At 46.2% G+C, this 21692-nt stretch overlaps 1 protein-coding gene across 16 annotated transcripts in view; it reads right to left on the minus strand.

Annotated features, from left to right (window-relative positions):
- The window catches only part of Mapk8ip3 (mitogen-activated protein kinase 8 interacting protein 3), a 40452-nt gene that overhangs the window by 15843 nt on the left and 2917 nt on the right, over positions 1-21692 (minus strand). For 4 of the 16 annotated variants that reach the window (XM_008767567.3, XM_006245957.4, XM_006245953.4 and 1 more), the window contains exons 2-8: positions 14526-14646; positions 11397-11467; positions 11082-11173; positions 7261-7284; positions 4808-4952; positions 1114-1360; positions 292-394 (exon numbers count right to left, since the gene is read on the minus strand). In XM_008767567.3, coding sequence (XP_008765789.1) covers positions 292-394; positions 1114-1360; positions 4808-4952; positions 7261-7284; positions 11082-11173; positions 11397-11467; positions 14526-14646 — 803 coding nt within the window. The other 12 variants (XM_006245958.4, XM_006245956.4, XM_006245963.4 and 9 more) reach the window with 9 other exon arrangements.

Consider the following 21692-nt stretch of genomic DNA (forward strand, 5'->3'; position numbering starts at 1 on the left):
GCCTCCTCCTGATCACTATTGTTTATATTTATTTAGGTTTTTTTGAGACAGGGTTTCTCTGTATAGTCTTGAACTCACAGAGACTGCCTGCCTCTGCCTCCCGAGTGCTCTGACTAAAGGCTCGAGTCACTTCTGTCTTGATGATTTAAGGAAGCTGACTGATATACCTGTCCAATGATTAATGACCCTGCCATGTGTGTACAGACATGACGGGGATATGATGATACCTCTCCACTCCCCACCCCACCAAGCACACTGAATCCCTCATCTAGAGCCTGTCTGAATGAGCACCTGCTTCCTGTGCGGTCCAGACGGGTTTCCGGACACACATCCAGCTCTGGGGTGGAGTCGATAATGTCCTGAACATCGGACCACTCGTCACTGCTACCCATACCTAGTACAGACACAGGAACCTTGTGTGAGCAGACAGCCTGAAAACTTCTGCCCCACATCTACAGAATTTACACTCACTTCTTCTAGACATGACTGTGAAAAAAGGGTTCTCCCCAACTGCCCAGGTGAATGGAAACTCTCAGAGTCTAGGGAGGAAAGCCTGTAACAAACAGGTGTGCACTGCTGAGGGGAGCTCTCACTCCTGGCCTGGCCAGTGTAAGTTTCAAAACTGGGTGTCTCCCTCTCTCTGAATCTCATGCACCCTAGGCTAGTCTTGAACTCCTAATTCTCCTGCCTCTACCTCCCAAGAGCTGGGAATTACAGATGTATACCGCCTTGACCAGCTTGGAGTCTGGTCTTTAAGGAAGTGATCAAATAAAACGAGGTCACGTGGCTCATCTCACTCAACTGGGGTCCTTATGAGATTAGAACACAGACATACTGTGAGGACGCAGGGAGTTTGTCCTCTGTAAGCCCAGCAAGAAAGACCTCAGGAGAGACTGCCTGCACCTTGGTCCTTGTCCTCCTAACGTTGGACAGCTATTTAAACTGCCTACCTGTGGTACTTGCCATAGAAGTCTTAGTTATTCTATCTGTTCAAGCTAAACCCAAAAAGGAAGAAACACCTCTCAGGTGTGGACAAGAGAGGCAGTGAGCAGCGGGTACATGGCCTCTCACCAGGGATGGGATGGCAGGTGGGGCACTGGACAGACTACACACCAATACTGACGTTCCGCATCTCTTGGGTGACCTGGACCTCCATGTTACGGCTGTTGCGCTTCTCTCGGGCCCGTTTGTTGTTCTTTGTGACACTGCCATAGTCCCCCAGGGGCTGTAGGCTCTCGTTGAGTGGTGTGACAGCTGCTGAGGGCACGGAGGATGTGGGTGTGTTGGATTTGGTACCTGTGGTACTGGGTGTTGCAGCTGCTGAGGACTGGCCTGACTCAGACATCTCATCGTTTGGACACTAGAGCCAAACAGAGAAAGAAGGAAGAACATCACAGTAAGCCATGGTGCCATGGTTAGAGACATTGCTGAGGCCCCATGGCTCTGTTTCTCTGCTACACGGTTACAAACAAACAACACTGTGCCCACCTGTAGAGGCAGGAATCTCCTTTGGGCCTAGTTACTCCTGAACAATGATGAGTGGGATTTTCAGCTTATATCTGTCTTAGGATAGCCCAGCACAATCATGACTGATGTGATGCTACACAGAGGACATGGTAGAGGACACAGTGGGTGACCTTTGCAGTTGTGGGCAGACTAGCATGGGGCAAAGGGCTCTACCCAGGGATAAGGAAGCTGCTACCTGGCACTGGGTAGCCAGGTGTGCCATACACTAAACACTTTACTACTACTCCCTCTTAACCACTTCTAGCACACAAATGCTTGGCCCTGGCTGAGGAGAGTGGTAGAGAGGGACAGTGTTTCTGATTCTATGGCTGGGACCTCCTATGATCCTGAATGCTTTTTTCACACATCAGCTGAACCAAAATTTAGCCCTGAACAGCAATGCAAATTATGCTTTAATAAAATGGGAACTGTTGGGGTTGGGGATTTAGCTCAGTGGTAGAGCGCTTGCCTAGCAAGCGCAAGGCCCTGGGTTCGGTCCCCAGCTCCGAAAAAAAGAAAAAAGAAAAAAAAAAAAAATGGGAACTGTTCTGGAGGAAACTCAGGCTCATAGAGAAGCCAGCTGCTAACCTTATAAATCTTGTGACAGGAAAACCAGCACTCAACTGAAGGGTATAAAACAAGAAGCACACATTTCATTCTTGGCTCTTTCCTGATAAAACTTTAGGCAGTCACAATGAAAACTGCCCCAAACGCTCCTCTATTAATTATTATTGACAGTTGTGTACGACATGTGACTGAGTAGGTGCCCTGGTTACTCCAGGCAACAGCTGCCCTTCAAATCCCTTTGCTTGTTGTGAAGGCCAAGGAGAACAACTAAACATCGCAGGTATGTACTGTCCTGGGTCTTCCAGAGAGAGGGCAGCCTTCAGAACAGTGTTCTGTTGGTGAGGATGTTCACCAGGATACAGTGAGGAAAAAGGAGTACATGGCTCTGTGCAGAGCTGGGTAAATGCCGAGATATGAACTCAACAGTTTGTCCCTGGCTTTCAGAGGTCGGAGCTGGTTCTGGGGATGCCTTTGCTCAACTCACTGGACCACTGCCAGGCAGTAGTACTAGTCCCTCAGTACTGAAGACTGTCATGTCTTCAAAGGACGAGGTTCTGTCTTTATCTACCACACTGCTTTATTTCTAAATAAACAACTGTGCACGGGATGCTTGGCAAAGGACAACTCTCTTGTCAGAATTGATGGTGTTCCCGGCATCAAGTGAGTGGAGCTCAAGATGCTGTTCTGTAACTTACAGTGGCCACAATGGCCCATAGCCAACACAATTCAGTCCTAGCTAGCAATGCAGAGGCAAGAATCCTTACACCAGCATGCAGTCCAGTCATCTTGGAAACGACTCTGTAACAAAATTGTAGCTCTGTATCTGGATCCAGCTTCTGCCCAGTATGACAAGGGAGAAACATTTTTTTCTTCATATCCTTGTGAGTGCCAAAAGAGGCAAGCATGGCTTACATGGAGCTTTTGAGATGTAGCTCTCAAAAGACTTGTGTTTGCTTCTCTTTGGAGTTATCCAGGTACCTTCCAGATGTAGACGTCTGCTGCTGCCACCCAGTAAAGGGCACAAAAGAAATTCCAAGCAGGCCAGGAAGAAGCCAGGGGTATGAGTCCCACTATTTCACACCTCCTTCCTTCAGTGTCCATGGTCTGCTGCCTATCGTGACCCTTTGGTAAAAATGGGGGCATTCTGCCCTCTGGCTGTGCCTCCCCCAGTGCCCCGGCTCTGTTATCCTACAGGGCCACACTTACCCAGGGGATACACCCCCTGGCCACCACTTACCTAGGGCAAACCTCTCAACCTCCTAAACCATCAACGGGGAGCAGTGACCTCCAAATGTATTGCAAAGAACCCACACTCTTAGCGGTCATTCCTCACCATGAGTAGCCACAACTGTTTGGTTAAAACACTACAGTATATAGAAACAAAAAACAAAACAAAAAACAAACAAAAATTAAGAAATTAGAAAAACCTTAAAATATGGAACATGAAATAAAAAGAACTTAATGTATAATTACTTTTTAAAAAAGAAAAATCAAATAAAACATATGACAAACTAAAACACAAAACAATATGGTTTAAGAGAGATGAAGGACTTCAGACAACATAGTAGAGATAGAAAAGACATGGTAAGAAGAAAAGTTGGTAAAGCACAGCCCTGAGGAGGTGTCTAGAGCCAGTCGGGGTCAGGCATAGGCTCCCCTGGCATTTGGAAGTTCTTATAGCTTCTGCAAATGCTTAAAGGAAGTCTTTTCACAGGTCTGGTGTGAGGGAGGGAGAGAGGCTGAGCGAGCAAGCATGAGAAGCGGCATAACGGCAAGGCCATATCTAGGTGGCAGGGATAGGAGCGTTCTTATGTGTCTTGGTGCCTTCTTCTTGGGGTACATACACTGGCAGGACAGTGAGACAGGGCATCAGCACCTGTCTTGCAGATACATTCATTGCCTAAAACAGGAGTGGAAGCAGTGGGTCACTTTCTGACACAGCTGGCAGCAAACAGCAGCCCCCATGGGCAAGCTGGACCCATGAAGGACAGTAGAGCAACAGCAGGAAATGTCACAGGTCCTAGAGCCCACACCATCAAGTCCAGAGGCTCAAGAGCATGTGTCCCCCCAGCCCCCATTCCCTCTATGAAGAACTTTTTACCAGATCAAAGGGCACCTCCTCCACCCCAGGAAGGCACTCCGTTGCCTGACAGTATTGCAGCTGCCTTCTAGGCAGTCTAAGTACATGTCCCCACCCTTGTACAGAAAGTGACCTGGAGCCCTGAATGAATGACCTGGCCTTTTCTGGGCTCCATGTTTGGGGTGCACACCTGTGGGTGGTGGTATCTCCCATCTCAGCTTGTAGCTGAGGAGCTATGGCCAAAGACAAATAGAAAAGAGACCAAGGCAAGAGCCATGTCATTATCTATGAGCTCCTCCTCCAAGCAGAAGCCTCAGCTTCTAGATACTGAGCACACTCTGGCTGGCATCTAGTCAGAGATAGGCATGTATTTGGGGAGTTGTTCTGGTTGTTCAGCCTTAATAGACATGGCTTCCTTGGCTGCAGAGTGGCCTGAGAAACTAAGGGGGCTGTCCCAAACTCACAGGTGCCACTGTGAGGTCAAAGAGAGCAGTGAAGCTCACATGTCCTGACAGTGCAGCTCTATTTCTTGTCCCTGTCTCATGTCAGGTGACGATAGACTAACTCAGGGAAAATAGTGAAGACTGGAGTCCCCTGAGCGGACATAGGATACCAGTAGTTTGGGGACCTTCACTACACACACGGCTACAAAACCTGGTAGCTGGAGCTGGACTGTAGTTGGCCGAGGTCACTCAGGTGCCAGTGGTCCCCCGCAGGCACGAGCTTGCCCCCCATCTGTGCACGTACCATTCCATCAGCCAGGGGGAAGACATTCAGAGAGGTGGGACGCTCCTTCCTGCTGCAGAAGAGAGGTAAGCACAGGAGCAGATGGTTAGATGGTGTTCTGAGAGAATCAAAGTCCATTTCTTGATTTTGACGGAGATACTGTCTATGCTTAAAGTAGCATCTTGCACCCAGCCACTAAGTATCATTTCTACACATTTGAGAGACGTGTGGAAATGTTCCTTAACAGGGAAGGATTTATGTATTTTCCCCTTCTGTCATGCTCTAATTTAACATTTTAATTTAATGTATATGGCTGGTTTTGCCTACCTTTATATCTGTGTACATGCATGCCTGGTGCGATGGAGGTCAGAAGGCATTGGATTCCCTGATACTAGAGTTACAGATGGTTGTGAGCTAGCTACCATGTGGGTATAGCAATCAAACCCCAGGTTTTCTGGAATAATTAGTACTCTTAACCCATCAGCCATCTCTCCAGTTCCCCTATTTTGTCTTATTTTAAACAAAAACAGTGTCAGAACTGGTAATCCTAAAGCAATGTCAACAAGAGCTTTTTCAATATTAACTGTTTTAAAATTCTGAATATATGTGTGTAATGTGTTGATATGTGCATATGAGTGTAGTGCCACCTGAGTCCAGAAGGAAGTGTCAGATTCTAGAGGCACAGGTACCTGTGAGCTCAAGTGCTCTGGAAGAAGAGTAAGTACTCTTAACTGCTGAGCTGTTTCTCCAGCCTCAACCAGACCCTTTATTTTCCATTCACCCACCAGTTCTCTGGGACCTCTTAGGTTTGTGTGTAAGATTCTCCACCTCGTATTTTGAATGTACCCATTGGTTACGCTACCTGGCCAGTAAGTTCTGGGGGATCTGACCTCCACTGAATCATCTCCTCATAGACCCTTCTAACAGGACATAGTCAAAACAAAGAACACTGCTGTTGTGACTGTTAAAGGACAATGTTTCTATGTGCAGATGTCCTCCGTCATCATTGCCGACAGAAGGCACATCCGGAAGTAGAGGCTGCCAATCAAAGTTTGGTTGCACACAGGTCTAGGCAACACCACACACCCAGGGCTGTCTGTTTAAAATGTTCAAAGCTGTTCAGATCAAGCATTAGTGTCTGTTCATGCCATAGCTTCTGACACTAGGTGTTCAGCCCCTAGACACATGGAGCCAAGTCCAGATGCCAGCACACATACTCTGAAGGAAGTAAATGTGTGTTCTCTCCTTACTTCATGAAGAATGCAAGGGGTGAGGAGGAAGGCTGAAGGTAGTAATAGTACACTCAGGAACTGTTTGTAGGGGCTGCTTAGCTTGAGAAAGCATGAGTCTGGGCAAGGGTCTCTTGCTAGAAATCTAACGATTAGTCTGTCCTGCCCAAAACAACACTGTCTCCTACAGTAAGGAGACTCCTCGCACTTGCTGGGACTTGAGTTTGCTTTCTTACAAACTTCTTTCTTGTCATGGCAAGGATAGAATCAAAGAGGCTGATGTTTCATGTGGGGACCACAGTTAAAGTAGTGGAGGAGTGCTCAGGGCTCAGGAAGGCACTCTGCAGTGCCTGGGCTGCATGATTCCTTCGCATAGGGTTTGCTTGGCCTGTTACCATTAAGTAGAAATAATTCAGATGCTGTGTCCCAAAAGATTTGGAAAGTTTGTCTACTTGAACTTTCCCAGCTCAGCTGTACTGACAACATCCCACAAGTGCCAAGTCAGCACAGTCAGGGACTGAGAAAGCAGAAGAGCTCACTAGCCCTGCCTGTTCCAGCAGGCTCCTAGTCTCCTGGACCACATTTTGCCTCCCACGGGGAAGACCCTTGGGCCCAGTTCTGACCCCATTAAGCACTCTTACTCGTGACCTGGGTGAGAAGCACATAATGTGTTCCTAGGTCCTAAGTCAATGATGCCTCTCCTGCTCCTTCCCTCCAGATGCTACAAGATGCAAAGAGGAAAGGTGGCTCTTGTTTCAAAGGATGGAATGACACACACACTGCTGATGATTAAGTCCACAGCTTGAGATGTTTCTATTGGCCTACCACCTCCCAAGTCAGAGCAAATTGGAACTGCAGCCACACACTGCTCTCAGTGGTTGGAGTCAATGTGATAAGGGCAGACAGTTCTAGAGTGTGGGGTACAACCTGGAACCGGAAAATCTCAAGGAACACTTGCTCTGCCAACTTCAGTGTGGCTATGCTAGGGTATGCAACAAGTCTGTGCCTCCTCAGCCTTGTGAGTATAGCTGCAGAGGTCATCAAGAAAACTGATCTCAGTCAAAGCAATCACTGTCCTAATCCTTCCCACAGACAACCCCAGTCCTCACAGTGAACTTAGCACTGCCATGGACAGAGACCAGCAGGCTTTACCTTTTCCTCCACGACTGGCGAGGACTGCAAGCAGCAACAGACACAATGGCCAGCACATAGCAGCGACAGCACAGCAGGCAGGACAAGAAGACCACATTAGAGAATGAAGGTCACACTGGCTATTATCTATGCATGTGTTCCCAGAGAAAGCACATGATGATAACGATGAGATATCTGTACCCCATCATGTTTTCCCCTCCATACAAACAATAGCTAGACACAAATTTCTACAGGGAATAGACACATGAGGTTCAGATCCTTACAGTTTTGACAAAAGACTGTAGAATGTGGCCTATGGAACAGGTAGGTTGGCAAACATAGGACTTATCACAAATACCATGTGCACACAGGATAAGAGCACAGATGCAACACAGGCTCCCATGCACATACGCAGCAATGGTTCAAGTGTTGGAGAGTTCACCGAGTTCATTCCAGACATATAAATTCTGAAAACCACACCAGGAGTGCAGGAAAAGGCCACCTGCATTACAAGTGGCCAGCAGCTCAGACTCGGGAGGAATAAAGATTTTATAAAGTCTTTGTGGAGATCTGAAGAAGTGTGAGCTCAGAATGGAGCAATTTAAACACCTGACCTAAAGGACACAGCTTCCTTCTAACTCATCCCAAGGGCAATTCTGAAGTGTAGTCCCTGTCTGTGACAGTGCACACACACTTGGGATGGAGGAAGGGTTTTTTCCTCATCTCAATTAGCCCACATTTTGGATCAAAATAGTTGATGTCCACGAGGGGGCTCTGCACTACCTTGTGCCAGCTTGGGTTTGGACCACAGGAGACTGATTAGTTTCTACTTAACTACTCAATAATGGAAGGGAGAATGGAATCTCTGGGTTGAGGAACTTCAGAGGCACTGGCCAGGGTGGTGGGAAGAGCCCAGAGGTGAGTATCCCCTCTCCCATGTTCCACACTCCATCTCCATAAGCCTGGTTAACAAGCACCCTCTTCCTATGCTGTGGAGACTAGTGTGGAAGTCTAGCAATGGTGTCAGGAGACTAAGGCAACATGGCTGCTTGTTCCTTAGTCTTGGAGATCAATTAGAAGATCAGGTCATATCTGATTAATACCCAAGGGTTTGAACTCAGTAGGCACTCTTCCTGATTAGGTTAGAAAATCCCATTTGTCAAACAACAGAAAAGGCCTGAAAGCTTCTTGGGGCGTCTAGAAGGCATAAAAAGCCTCTCCCTTGCACCATCACTATACGAGTGATCCTTATTCTTGGCACCAAGGGTCCTATGCTGCCCAGAGAACACAGGATGGCCACAGGCAGAGGAGACTCACAGCTCCACTTCTCATGAAACATGTCAAGGGCGTGCTGGTTCTCTTAGGGAAGAAAGGACAGGAGGCAGCACCAGCTTAAGGGCCCTAAGTTCCTCTCAGGTAGGAAGCAGCTTCCTATAGCCTGGTTGCCTGGAGACGAGAAAAAAAAAATCTGAGTAGAGGAGAGGCAGAAGTAGAGGCTCTGGATTCCTTTCTGGTATAAAAGAACGGAGCCCATGGGAATATCTTGATAGCAAGCTCCTGGACGGGCCTCTATCCCTTCACTAAGTAGACACCAATAGTAAAGCACTCCTGCCTGAAACTAAGGTGTTTCTTTTCCAAGGAAAAGCAGGTAACCTAGCTTGGCTCATGGTGATAGTCAGAGCCACCAGAGGTTAAGCTTCACAGCCTACATGGTTCTGAACCCAACCCAGCTTTGGTTCTGGCTTAGCTCAGAGGACCCTAGGTTATCTATTTCTTCAGCACTACAGGGCCTGGAGTACCCACCTGTGACACAAGATACATGCAATCTGCAATCCTGGGTTTAGGTCACATTGCCCAGATTCCTGGGATACATTTTGCAGGCTTCCCCCACATTTTCAACCACAAAGCTGTTAAGGAATTCTCTCTCAAAGACAGTGCTTTACTCTGTAGCCTAAGCTACCCAGGAACTTACTATGTAGTCCAAGTTGGTGTTTAACATGGATTTTCCTCCTGCCTCAACTCCTAAATGCTCAGATTACAGACTTGAGCCATCATGCCTTGCTCCAACATGTTCTCCTGAAACTTATGATGGCAGAGATTTCTTGAAGGTTCTAGAATGCTGTGGCCCTACACAGAGATGCCAACAGCCCCACTCCCTCCGCTACATCAGATTCAGATACCTCCTTTTTTTTTTTTTTTTTTTTTTTCTGGAGCTGGGGACCGAACCCAGGGCCTTGCGCTTGCTAGGCAAATGCTCTACCACTGAGCTAAATCCCCAACCCCTCAGATACCTCCTTAAAGATCACAACATTAGCTTGGTAACTTGGAGATCCTTTTAAGGAAACAACATCACAGTTTGTAAGGAAGGAATCTTCCTGGGCCAGCTAGTGAATTCAGGCTTATAGCTCACAAAACGATCCATGTTGTCTTGTAATTTTTGTAGTGCTTGGAATCTCTTTAAATGGCTTGTACACTGCCTACTTTCTGCTACAAGCAGCAGCACCATGACAGAGAACACACGCCCAGACTCTCCCTACCTTCCTCAGGCTTTCGCATGCATCTTGTTTTCACGTCAAAGACTGACCTGCTGAAGAGGACAGCTTTGCCACACTCAGCCCAGAGCTGTATATCCTGAACCTTTCCATTTGTAGATATAGTGCACAGAACAAGCAAGGAAGAGGAATATAGAGTCTTATTATGAAGCAACTAGAGGCTTTTTCTGGTCTCCAGACCTGATTTCAAAAGGTTTAACTGCAGGAATTTGGGACCACAAAGCAATAAGGTGATGCCTGGTTCAAAAATTTGTGGTTCTGTGTGCTCCGTCTCCCACCCCTCCCCACACTTGACTAATGTTGTCTCTAATTGTTCAACTCTCCTGAGACCTCTGAGACTTGCTCTCTAGATACCCTGACTAGACAGAAGGTGGTAAGGAAGCCAAGTTCAGCGGGATTCTTCCTGATGTTTGAGCAAAACTAGCACCAAATCCTGAACTTGGGCATAACAGGGACCTAGGGGTTTGGACATTATCTTACGCTGCATGAGGTACAGGGATGGGGCTGCACAAAAAGTCCCACCATTCTTCTAAAAAAGTTGACTAGTAATAGTACATTCTAGAGTAGAGGGGTCTAACTTTTTGACATTGTTATCTACAGATGTGTTGGGCTGCATACATAGCTATCTTAGCACCCATGTGGTCTATGGACCACAAAGCTAAACATGCCTGTTTTAGAGCACATTAAGCTACTGCCCCAAGGGGGGAGTCTGTACATATTTTACAAAGATTTCAGTTTCAGATCCCACAGTTCATCTGAATTGACTCTTCTAGATGATACATATACACTCGGTATAAACAAGAAAATAAGGTCAAATAAGGTTGGGTGACTGTTTAAAGTCCAAATTGCTTCAAAGCCATCTTTGGGCCAAGGCCTCCATGTATTTCTTCCTGTCAGGCTGCTGTGCAGATCCTGCTGCCCCTCCTATTGGCATCTAGGTCGGGGTTCACATGGGAAATTAGAGCACCACTGAATTAAGTCTTGGTTAAGAACTTGCCCTTGGTTCAAACTCCACACCCCCACAATATGCTCACATAGCTATGAAAGCACTGTGATACTGACTGGCAAAGTTTCAAATATATTTTAATAAGTAGTAAAGTTTACAAAATTAGAATCCATATAGGGCAAGGACAGACAATTTTTCTGAGCCTCAGACAAAGACCTGGGACTGAGTAGAAAGCAAGGTAGTTACAGCAAAGCCAATCCACCTTCATGCACATTCATTCCTGTCCAGTGTCCCTACCACTCCCCATTCCTGCCCACCAGGTCCTGCCCACCAAACCCACCTACCTCCGCCCGGGCAGGCTGCTTTCTGTTTGGCCGCCTCCCCCAACCTGCTGCATCTTCGATCTTTCGATGTGTTCCACATAGGTCTGGATCATCTGTCAAGAAGGGCTCCCTGTTAGTGTCACCCGCTGAACTCCCAACGCTAGCGTTTTGAAGTGTTGTGCTTGGATAAGACAATTTTTTAGGGAACACGAGCAATCAGTTGTCTACCAAACAAAGGTATCAGCAGACGTGAGCAAAGGTCAGCAGCCGAAGGTAAGACGCAGCCCCAGCAGTTAGAGCCTCCGTCGCGCCAGCAGAAGGCCCACTAGCACCCACCTCCGTGTGCCGCTGGTGCAGCGCGTTGTATTCCTTCTTCATCTCCGACTCCCGCTCCTCCAGTCGGGAAACTAGAAAACAGAGCCACTGTGTCAGCCGCAGTCTGCCTCCACAGCTCAGCCCACAGCCTCAGGACCCTGGCCCACGGTACAGCAGAGCAGCACTCTGCTCAAAACGGTGAGAGAACTAGGAGGAAGGCGAGGGGCATGTGCATGTGGTGTGAGCCTCACGTGTGCGAACACTCAATCCTGTTGTAAGAGACCAGGACGGGTGGGACTGACAAAAGCATCTGCTCAGAGTAGCCAGAAGCTTCCAACCAGGTAAATCTTATAACATGTGCCAACAGAAAATAGAGGTGAGGACCACTCGCCTAGTATGATGAACATGGCCTCGAGCTCCATCCCCCAAACCCCTATAACAAATAAATAACTAGATAAAAAATTTTAAATAAAATAAGTGAGAAGCTTATGAAAAGAGAAAATTCAAGTGGATGATCTGAGTCTGACCGAGCTCAGAGGCATGTAATGAAATGAATAGCTGCATTCTTGAGTTAGTTTTTTTTTTTTTTTTTCTATTCTTTTTTTCGGAGCTGGGTACTGAACCCAGGGCCTTGCGCTTGCTAGGCAAGCGCTCTACCACTGAGCCAAATCTCCAACCCAGCTGCATTCTTTATATACATCAAGAGCTGACCTTATTTTCTCTACCAAAACTGGTAGTCCCTGGTGACACCTAGAATGGTCCCCTCTCGTATGGCATGTTCTTGTCTAAAACAAGCTAAATGGCAATAATGGCCAGGCAGACTGTCCCTGAGCCCTGCTAATGGAGCAGGCATGATGCTGCCCATGTGTGCCTTCCTTCGTAGCCTACTGAGTGATGGTGATGAACAAAGTAAGGCAGGACATGTGCGGCTGTGTGTCCTGGACACTGGGGGGGGGGGGGTATTGTCCTTCACCGGCTTTCATTTGTCCTCAGTGAGAGGCTTCCTTCACCTCCCCATGGCCTCCTGATGTCTTTTCTAGATTGAACTAACAAATTACACAGCTCCACACATGCTGCACTCTATGCTCTGGGAATGGGCCAGGTAGCATCTGTGGAGACTACTACTGCTAATCCTGTAGCAGATAACTGGTTACTACCAGCAGTGTAGGGACCCCTTTTTGAAGCTCAGTATAAGCATCAATGCCAGGCAAAGTCAACTGCATTTTTTTTCTCTTGAAGGAGTTTGAACCATGGACACAAGCACCTAACATAAACTAGACTCAAAGACATAAGTACCCGATGCGCACCAATCCAGGGACACCAGTATACACCACACATAGAGCCCAAGAATACTAGAACCCAATCCACATGAGGCCCAGGGACACCAAAACTCAACACAGATGGGACCTAAGGATACTAGCACCCAACACAAACACCAACATCCAAAGCCTATAACTTAGAAGACTCTAGTAGCTAGCACACATGTGACTTACAGATACTAGTACCCAACCCACACATGACTTAGATATATATATGTGTATAAAGCACAGAACATATGTGACTTATACACTTGACTTATAGACATTTGTGAACTATATGCATGACTTACATAAACTAAAACAGCACACACTTATGTGGCTGCCGAAGAAACAAGACGTCTACCCATATTGGGTGTGTTCAAACTCAGCCTGTCCTTGTTCCTTGGAAAGGCTGCCTCTTGGCTGCCAGCTTTAGTGGAGCCCTCCCTGTGGGCCGCTGCTTGGGTGTGTGCACAGCTACTACCTCAGAGAGAGACTCCCATTTGGCCCCAGGCTTCAAGCCAGCCTGGGCAATCAGCACTCAGTAATCTCACTTGGTTTTTTTTCTTCCTAGAAAAAGCGCCAGTACCTTTTCACATGTCAAACACTAATCAGAAGGAAAGTCACAGCAACTGTATAAAATGAGGTTTATTATATAGATTACAAAGGACATTTAAGTTTGCTTCTTGTTCATAATACTAGCATGTACAGAAGCTGCCTGCCCATTGCTTATGCTCAGAGGACAGTAATCTAGCACAATCACCTCTCAGCTTCAGCCTTGGAAGAGGTCAAAGCAATCTAGTAAGCCAATTTCTCTCTCTCCCCCAATTCAATTTTAATTTCTCAGAGAAATGAAGGTAGCTGTTTCTCAAGGTAACCATACAAAGTGACAAATGTGTTTTAGTTACTGAAATACTAAATCATAAAAAAAAGATCAAATGATGGCATAATAGCATAGTTTAAAGTACTTCTATCCGGGTTGGGGATTTAGCTCAGTGGTAGAGCACTTGCCTAGCAAGCACAAGGCCTGGGTTCGGTCCCCAGCTCTGGAAAAAAAAAAAAAAAGAACTTAAACTAAAGTACTTCTGTCCCCACAGTGCTGAAATGAAAGGTGTGCACTACCACCACTGGCATGTTTTTTTTTTTAATTTTGGCAAAATTTTTTAAAAGATTTATTTTATGTGTATGAGTGCTCTATCCGCATGTATATGTATATGCCAGAAGTGGGCATTAGATCCCATTATAGATGGTTGTGAACCACCATGTGGTTGTTGGAAATTGAACTTAGGACCTCTGGAGGAGCAGCCAGTGCTCTTAACCACTGAGCCATCTTCCCAGTCCCTATTTTTTTATTTCAAAAGCACCTTTTTAATCTTTCCCTACAAATACAGTTGGCCAGAGTTCTGGAAAGGGGAAACTGGTTTAATAGGTTGATCCTGACTTCCCCTAAGGCTGAGACTTAGAAACTATTGTGCTGAGGATCAATGCTTGCGGGTGAGCAGTACTTGCAAACAAGAAGAAAACCTAAAGACCTCTTAGGAACTGTCACTAAAACAGCTGGTTTCACAGAGATCAGTCAGGACTCATGGCCATAGTGCTTCTTCCTTAGACACACAGGAGGACTGAGGTTGTGAGCGTTTGCTCTTCTATAACCAGATCTATGAAGTCAAAGTGTGCTGTGCCACAAGGACTTTGTTTCCACCTAAAGCTGACTATGGAAATGTACAGTTGTGATGAGACAGAGCAAGCAGTTGAGACTCACCCACCCCTTGAATCAACAACTTGTGTACTCCACAGATCAGTTGTAGCATATACACGCAATCCCAACTCATGGCTCCTGCTGGCTACTTACTCTGATCTGCATAGTTTTTGGCCTTTAGCTCCAGCTGGCGCGTCTGAAACTCATAATGTTCTACCTGGATCTGGAGTTCTTTCTTCTCTTGTTCCAAGGCATCTTCAAATTCGATGAATTTCTATGTATAGGAAGGACAAAGATAAGTTTGGTGTGTGTTGGTCAGAAGGTGACAGCGCCTTTCACAAGGCAAAGTACAAGTTCAAGAACCCAAGAATCCAGACACCCGAGAAAGGGTCTTCACTAGATCCCTGGTTCCTTTCCCTTCTTCATGCTGCCTGCCTTTCCCCATATATAGAGAGATGCCACAGATAAACCCTGATACTAAGAAAACAGTCCAAGAATGAGTGACCGGAACCATTCCTGATGGACTGTGAGCTCAGCCGTCACAGACCTTTCTAGGGCCTCATGAGTAGGAAGGCCCACGACCAGTTAATTGGGATCCACAAATGACTGGCTCATGTTACTCACAATAGACTACAGATTACCCCTGTCAGAATTACAAATGACGATGAAGGAAGGCAATGCTTCTCCTCATCTCCACTTCATTGTTTACTTTTCATTGTTTGTTTTTTCATGACCGGGAAAACCCTCCCTGTTGTGGAACTCACTATAGGCCAGGCTGGCCTTGAACTCACATAGATGCCCCTGCCTCTGCTTCCTGACTATTGTTCTCTTTTATTTTTGTAAGTGTGCATGGTTGTGTGAGTTTACAAGCCCCACACTCATGCAGGATCCTGCTGAGCAGAAGAGGGCATCAGATTCTCCAGAACGGGAGTTACAGACAGTTGTGAGCTGCCATGTGGGTGCTAGGAATTGAACCTTAGTCCTCTGGAAGAGCAGCCAGTGTTCTTAACCCCTGAACTATTTCTCCATCCCCATTAATCTTCATTTTGATCATCTCTTAGCTTAAGATCCATTATTACTGGACTAAAACCTACAAGCACTGTCTCTGAAAAGCCCGAGCCTGGTGAGTTATTGAGTAAAATGACTGTCATCAAACCAAGTGAAAAGAAATCACTCTGCAAAACAGATACTCTAATGAGGCCAAGAGAGGAGGCAGTACCTATAGTGTATGTAGACCCTGGGTACAGACACTGCCTCTGCAGCAGAAGGTCAAGCTCAGTGAGTGACATTTTGTAATCCCTACGGTAGTAAGAGTTGAGGAAGGAAGTGTGTGTAAGAACTGAACAGGAAACTGGGATGTGACCAGGAAATCCCATCTGTAGGAAACATAAATGCCAGGTGGACTGTAAAGGCATACAAAGCTTCTCAGAGGACATGAATATAAAGCTAACAGCGGACTTCAGGCTTCAGTTTTGGGGTAGGGCCATGCTTCATATAATAAGCCACCTACGCACACTCCTCAGCTGTCTGATCAATCTGATGTCCCTCCTGCTGCAGCCTGACCAAGGCCTTTGTGCAGGAGCACAGAGCGCCAGTAAATCCTGGAAGGATGACTCATCCTGTATGGCCAGCAAGAGGGGAAACCCAGGGTGTGTGTGTGTGTGTGTTGGGATGGGGAGAAGCTGGGAGGGAAGAGACTGTGGCCAGGAGGAAATCTACACAGGATTAAAGACACTGCACTCAAGCAAGCTGAAGGAAGAAAACCCTAGAGCCAGCAAAATGCAGGGGGTTTTGTGTGTATACACAGCTATGCAATGAAAACAAGTGGTTCTGAATCAACTAGACACAATCACCATGTGAAGAAGACATATATATCAGACAGCTTTGTTTTAAAAAAGAATCCCATGGAATGAGATCACTCTCCCCGTCTCACATATAAAACATAATGTGAGAAAGTCAGCTTTATGTCCTTGTCAAACATAAAGGCGACAATGGAGGTCAGGATTCTCAGGACTGCTAGACCTTTCCTGAACTAAGCATGCTTTACACGGAAGGCGAGCCTCTACTCTCTCAGTTTGGGGGCCAGGAACACCCCTATGAACTCATCTAGTTTGCTAGAAGTGACCACCGAGAGGAATCAAAAAATCAGGTTCTTTTGCATTCTTGATAGGGGAAAGGAAAGGGAGAGAACTTTCAAAATAAAAATGTACCTCATTAGTCTTTTGTATTAAGCAAGCAGACAGGCAAGAAGCTAAGGGCAGCTTGGGCTTTTTGAGCCTGTGCCATCCATCACCTGTGGCAACTACCTAGGTTCAAAAACCAGTGTAGGTCCGAGTGGGGAGGCTGGAGTTACAGACACTATCTGCAAGAACCACTAGACAGCACACGAAAAAAAACAGAGATAGATCTTCCTTTCTTTCTTTCCTTTCTTTCCCCTCCACCCCACTCAGATTTATTTATTTGATGTATGTGAGTGCACTGCTGCTCTCTTCAGACACAGGAGAAGTGGGCATCGGATCCCATTATGTGGTTGCTGGGAACTGAACTCAAGACGTCTGGAAGAGTAGCCAGTGCTCTTAACTGCTGAGCCATCTCTCCAGCCTCATGCAGGATATTTCTATATTCAAATGTTAGATGTGGGTTAGTAATATGGCCACAGTTCAGGAATGTAACAAGTGTTCCTTATATTCACTAAAAATCTATCCAGTATCCATCTTAAACACAACAGATTTAATGCACTCTGATTTTTAGGACAAATAACCAAAAAGAAAAAAATAAGTTTACAGTCAGACAGTAGTGGCACATGCTTTTTTAATCCCAGCACTCAGGAGGCAGAGGCAGAGGCAGAGGCAGAGGCAGAGGCAGAGGCAGAGGCAGAGGCAGAGGCAGAGGCAGAGGCAGAGGCAGAGGCAGAGGCAGAGGCAGAGGCAGAGGCAGAGGCAGAGGCAGAGGCAGAGGCAGAGGCAGAGGCAGAGGCAGAGGCAGAGGCAGATGGATCTCTGAGTTTGAGACCAGCCTGGTTTATAGAGCAAGTTCAAGGACAGCCAGTGATATACAGAGAAACCCTGTCTCAAAAAAACAAAAACGAAAAGAGAAACCAAAAAATAAAAGAATAAAACTACACCTGGTGCTGCAGACTAGCCTTAGCAAAGCAGTAAGCTTGAGACTAGCAGTCTAGGCAATACGAGTGTTGTCTTAAAAAACAGAGGCTAGGGGTTGGGGATTTAGCTCAGTGGTAGAGCGCTTGCTTAGCAAGCGCAAGGCCCTGGGTTCAGTCCTCAGCTCCGGAAAACAAAACAAAACAAAACAAAACAAAACAAAACAAAACAAAAACAAAAAGAAAAGAAAAGAAAACAGAGGCTAGAGCAATGGCTTAGTGGTTCAGAACACTGGCTGCTCTTTACAAAGGATATAGGTTCAATTCCCAGCATCAACGTGGCTTGCAACTTTCTGTAACTTAGTCCCAAGGGGTTCTTTGCCCTCTTTTGGCTTTCAGGTTACCAGGCATAGGCAGTTACACAGACACACACACAAATGAAACACCAAGACACATAAAATGAATAAATTTAACAAACAAACCAATCCATAAAATAACAAAAGAACTGGATGTGGCAGCTCATGCCTATAATCTAAGCTTTTGGAAGGCCAAGACAGTACTACTGCAAGTTTAAAGCCAGCCCTAAGCTAGAGAGTAAGACTCTGTCTCAAAAAACTGGGAGAGAGGGCTGAGAGTGGTGGCCCATGCCTCTAATCTTAATATTTGACAGGGAGAGGAAGGGAGAACTCTTGTGAGTTCAACGCCAATCTTGTCTACCAAATAAGTTCTAGGCTAGCCAGTGTGTACTAAGGCAGCCAGGACTGAACAGTGAAACCTTGTCCACTGAACAGTGAAACCTTGTCTCCAAAAACCAAACAAAATAACAACAAAACAGAAAGGGAGGGCTGGGGATTTAGCTCAGTGGTAGAGCCCTTACCTAGGAAGCGCAAGGCCCTGGGTTCGGTCCCCAGCTCCGAAAAAAAGAACCAAAAAAAAAAAAAAACAAAAAACAGAAAGGGAGCAGGAAGGAAAAAGAATGATATCAGGGAGGTAGGAACAATGAAGATAAAACTAAAATCTAAACTCATGAAAAAATCTTCCTTAGGGTAGGGGTGGGGGAAGTTACCCTTTTCTGGAAAACTTTATCCTCTGTGACCCTTTCCGTAGTTCAGGCTGGTTTATTTCTTGCTAAAAAAAATATTTATTTTTAACTTTAATATAGTGTTTTGCATACACTGATGAACGCAGGTACCCACAGCGTGTAGAAACAGGCATCAGATCCCAATATAGGTGGTTGTAAGCCATTTGCTATGGGTGCTGGGAACTGAACTTGGGTCCTCTGTAAACGCAGTAGATGCTCTTAACTGCTGAGCCATCCCTACTGCCCATTTAGCTGGTTTAAGCTTCCTAATCTGGTCCAGCTTTATCCACATTAATGTGATGACCTACTAGGAAGATGTTATGCCTCAGTTGACAAGGTCTTTGCATTTTAGGGCCAGAGAAATGGCTCATGACTAAAGCTCTAGTCATAAAAGCCCACCCACCTGAGTTTGGTCCCTGTAACCCATAAGTAAGCTGGATATTATGGTATGCATCTCAGATGAGATGTGAGACGGTAAAAAGCATCTCTGGAAAAACTGTCTGACCTACATGCATGCTGTGGTACAAACTTACCTACCCTCATACAAACCTCATACACATACACACACATACACACACACACACACACACACACACACACACACACACACACACACACACACACACACAAATTGGCAGCATTTTAAATATGAGCCAGACAGAGTGTACTGGCTGGTTTTGTGTGTCAACTTGACACAAGCTGGAGTCACCACAGAGAAAGGAGCCTCCCTTGAGGAAATGCCTCCATGAGACCCAGCTGTAAGGCATTTTCTCAACTAGTGATCAAGGTGCGGAGGACCTAGCCCATTGTGGGTGGTGCAGTCCCTGGGCTGGTGGTCCTGGGTTCTATAAGAGAGCAAGCTGAGCAAACCAGGGGAAGCAAGCCAGTAATTATCATCCCTCCATGGCCTCTGCATCAGCTCCTGCTTCCTGACCTGCTTGAGTTCCAGTCCTGACTTCCTCTGGTGATGAACAGCAATGTGGAAGTGTAAGCTAAATGAACCCTTTCCTCCCCGACTTGCTCCTTGGTCATGATGTTTGTGCAGGAACAGTAACCCTGACTAAGACACAGAGCTATGGCTAAGCATGTCTGCAGAAGTTTGTGCTTTTCTGGGTATTGGCTGAGAGGGAGACAAGGGCTAGCTAGGATAAAACTGGGCAGGAGTCCCAAATGAGGCAAAGAATGGAAGGGGTAACATTACCTAAGAGGCTCGGTGAGAAACAATGCGCCAAACATTTTCATAATAGGCACAGCTTTGAATCTGTCTCTGTTGACTCACATTTAACTCATCAGCCCCCAAGTCTTACTCCTAGCTGTCACAGACAACACCTCAACAAATCTCAAAATCATGAAGCTTAGTGAAAAGCCAGACGGTAGTATACTTGGAATAATTCCATTTAGTTAAAGTTCTAGAAGATGAAATTAAAGAAAACAGTCACATGGGGATGAGGCAGAGAGAAGCAGAGAACAAGATCACTCTGTGAAAACTCCAAAGCAGAGGGCAAGGCTTCAGGGGCTCGCATGAGTGTTGAAAATTAAACTAGGGGTTGGGGATTTGGCTCAGTGGTAGAGCACTTGCCTAGCAAGAGCAAGGCCCTGGGTTCGGTCCCCAGCTCCAAAAAAAAAAAAAAAAAAAGAAAATTAAACTAGACACTAAGCATGTGCAGTCAGTTTATACCACTGAGACCTTGGTAAGAGAGTTAACTAACTCCTTTCCCCAAAATGAAAGACTAAAAGATGAGGCTCAGGATCAAAGGTTCAGTGGTGTGGCCAATAGTACAGCTGACTTCCAGGCACTAGGGGGATTTCCCAGCGGCCCTCTTCCCAGCCCAGTGAGAATTCCTCACCTCCTGTGCTGTTTCCTAGACAGCCGGCACCCCTCCTCCCACCATCACACCGTGTTTTCTTCCACCAGGTCTCCTCCTTAACTGCTTTAGGTGAATCCCTTTAACTGGAAATTGTCCACTGGAAAATGCAAATCTATGTTTTAAGCACTTTCCTTTCTTGCCTGATGCTAACTTAAAAATATCAGTCACCTGCTTTTATATGAAGTTAAGTCAGTCAGACTGCTCACACAGACAGATACACTGGTGTGGTTGTCCTGGTCACAAGTCTTTGTTTCAATTAAAGAGACATGAAAAGCAGAGGCTGAGACTGTGGCTCGGTGGTGAGAACTTGCCTAGCATGCTCTGGTCTCTATTGCCAGCACCAAGAGAAAGAAAAAGGAAAAACAAAGTCCTACTTCCACAATTTCATGGGTGACAGTGAAAATGCTCAAAGGCCACTGTACCCAGTGGCTAATGAACTGGATAGTATAAAACAGGGCAGTCCCATTGTTACAGAAAGTTCATTGGCAGAATGGTTGCTCCAAAGTGAGTCCTTGGGCCTCAGGAACTGAAGCATCAGCCTGGAGAGATGTGCACAGAAACCAGAAGTCGGCGTCCCTTCTCATCAAACCGGGCTAGGATCTCTTTGACGGTACCCACAGGGAAAAGAGAACAGCTCTGGGGTAGAGCAAGCCAAAAGGTACTAAACTCTTCAGAGCTCGAGCATAAGGATCATTCATGCTGTCTTTGGCACAATGTCGGGTGCTAGAAGTTGGGGGTTGGGGCAGGAGTAGCCTGATAAACCTTTCCAGGATGAAGCAACAGAAGCGGCACGTGGGAAGGTAAGGGCATATGAGTATAGAAGAACGGGTTTCTAACCCCTTAAAGAAGAGATCTGAGAAAAGGGTATCATCCTGGATCTTGTAGGAAAAAAATCTTGAATCAAACTGCATTCAGATTCTTTTTTGTGCGTCAGCAAGTGCCATAGCGTTAGCAAATGTGCAGAGAGCCCACTTGAGTTGCTTGAGATAAGCTAAAGGATGCTTCTACACATTCTTTAGGGTTAAGGAAGATAATGGCAATATAACACTAACACTTTGCCTTTCGAACCTTGCCTGTCTTCCTATGACCTAGTGCTTGCCTGTTGCAAGGAAAAAGGCTAGCACACTGAGCTGCTTCTTTCTGGTCCTTTTCTCTTTCAGAACCTAATGGATCGATAACGATTCAACAGATCACGAGGCCCAAGGCTGAGCTGAAACATTAGGGACACTGCCCTCCATACTAAATCTACCTTGCCACAGTTTTCTTTCAAGGTA

This window comes from Rattus norvegicus, chromosome 10 (genome assembly GCF_036323735.1).
Source record: "Rattus norvegicus strain BN/NHsdMcwi chromosome 10, GRCr8, whole genome shotgun sequence".
NCBI lineage: Eukaryota > Metazoa > Chordata > Mammalia > Rodentia > Muridae > Rattus > Rattus norvegicus.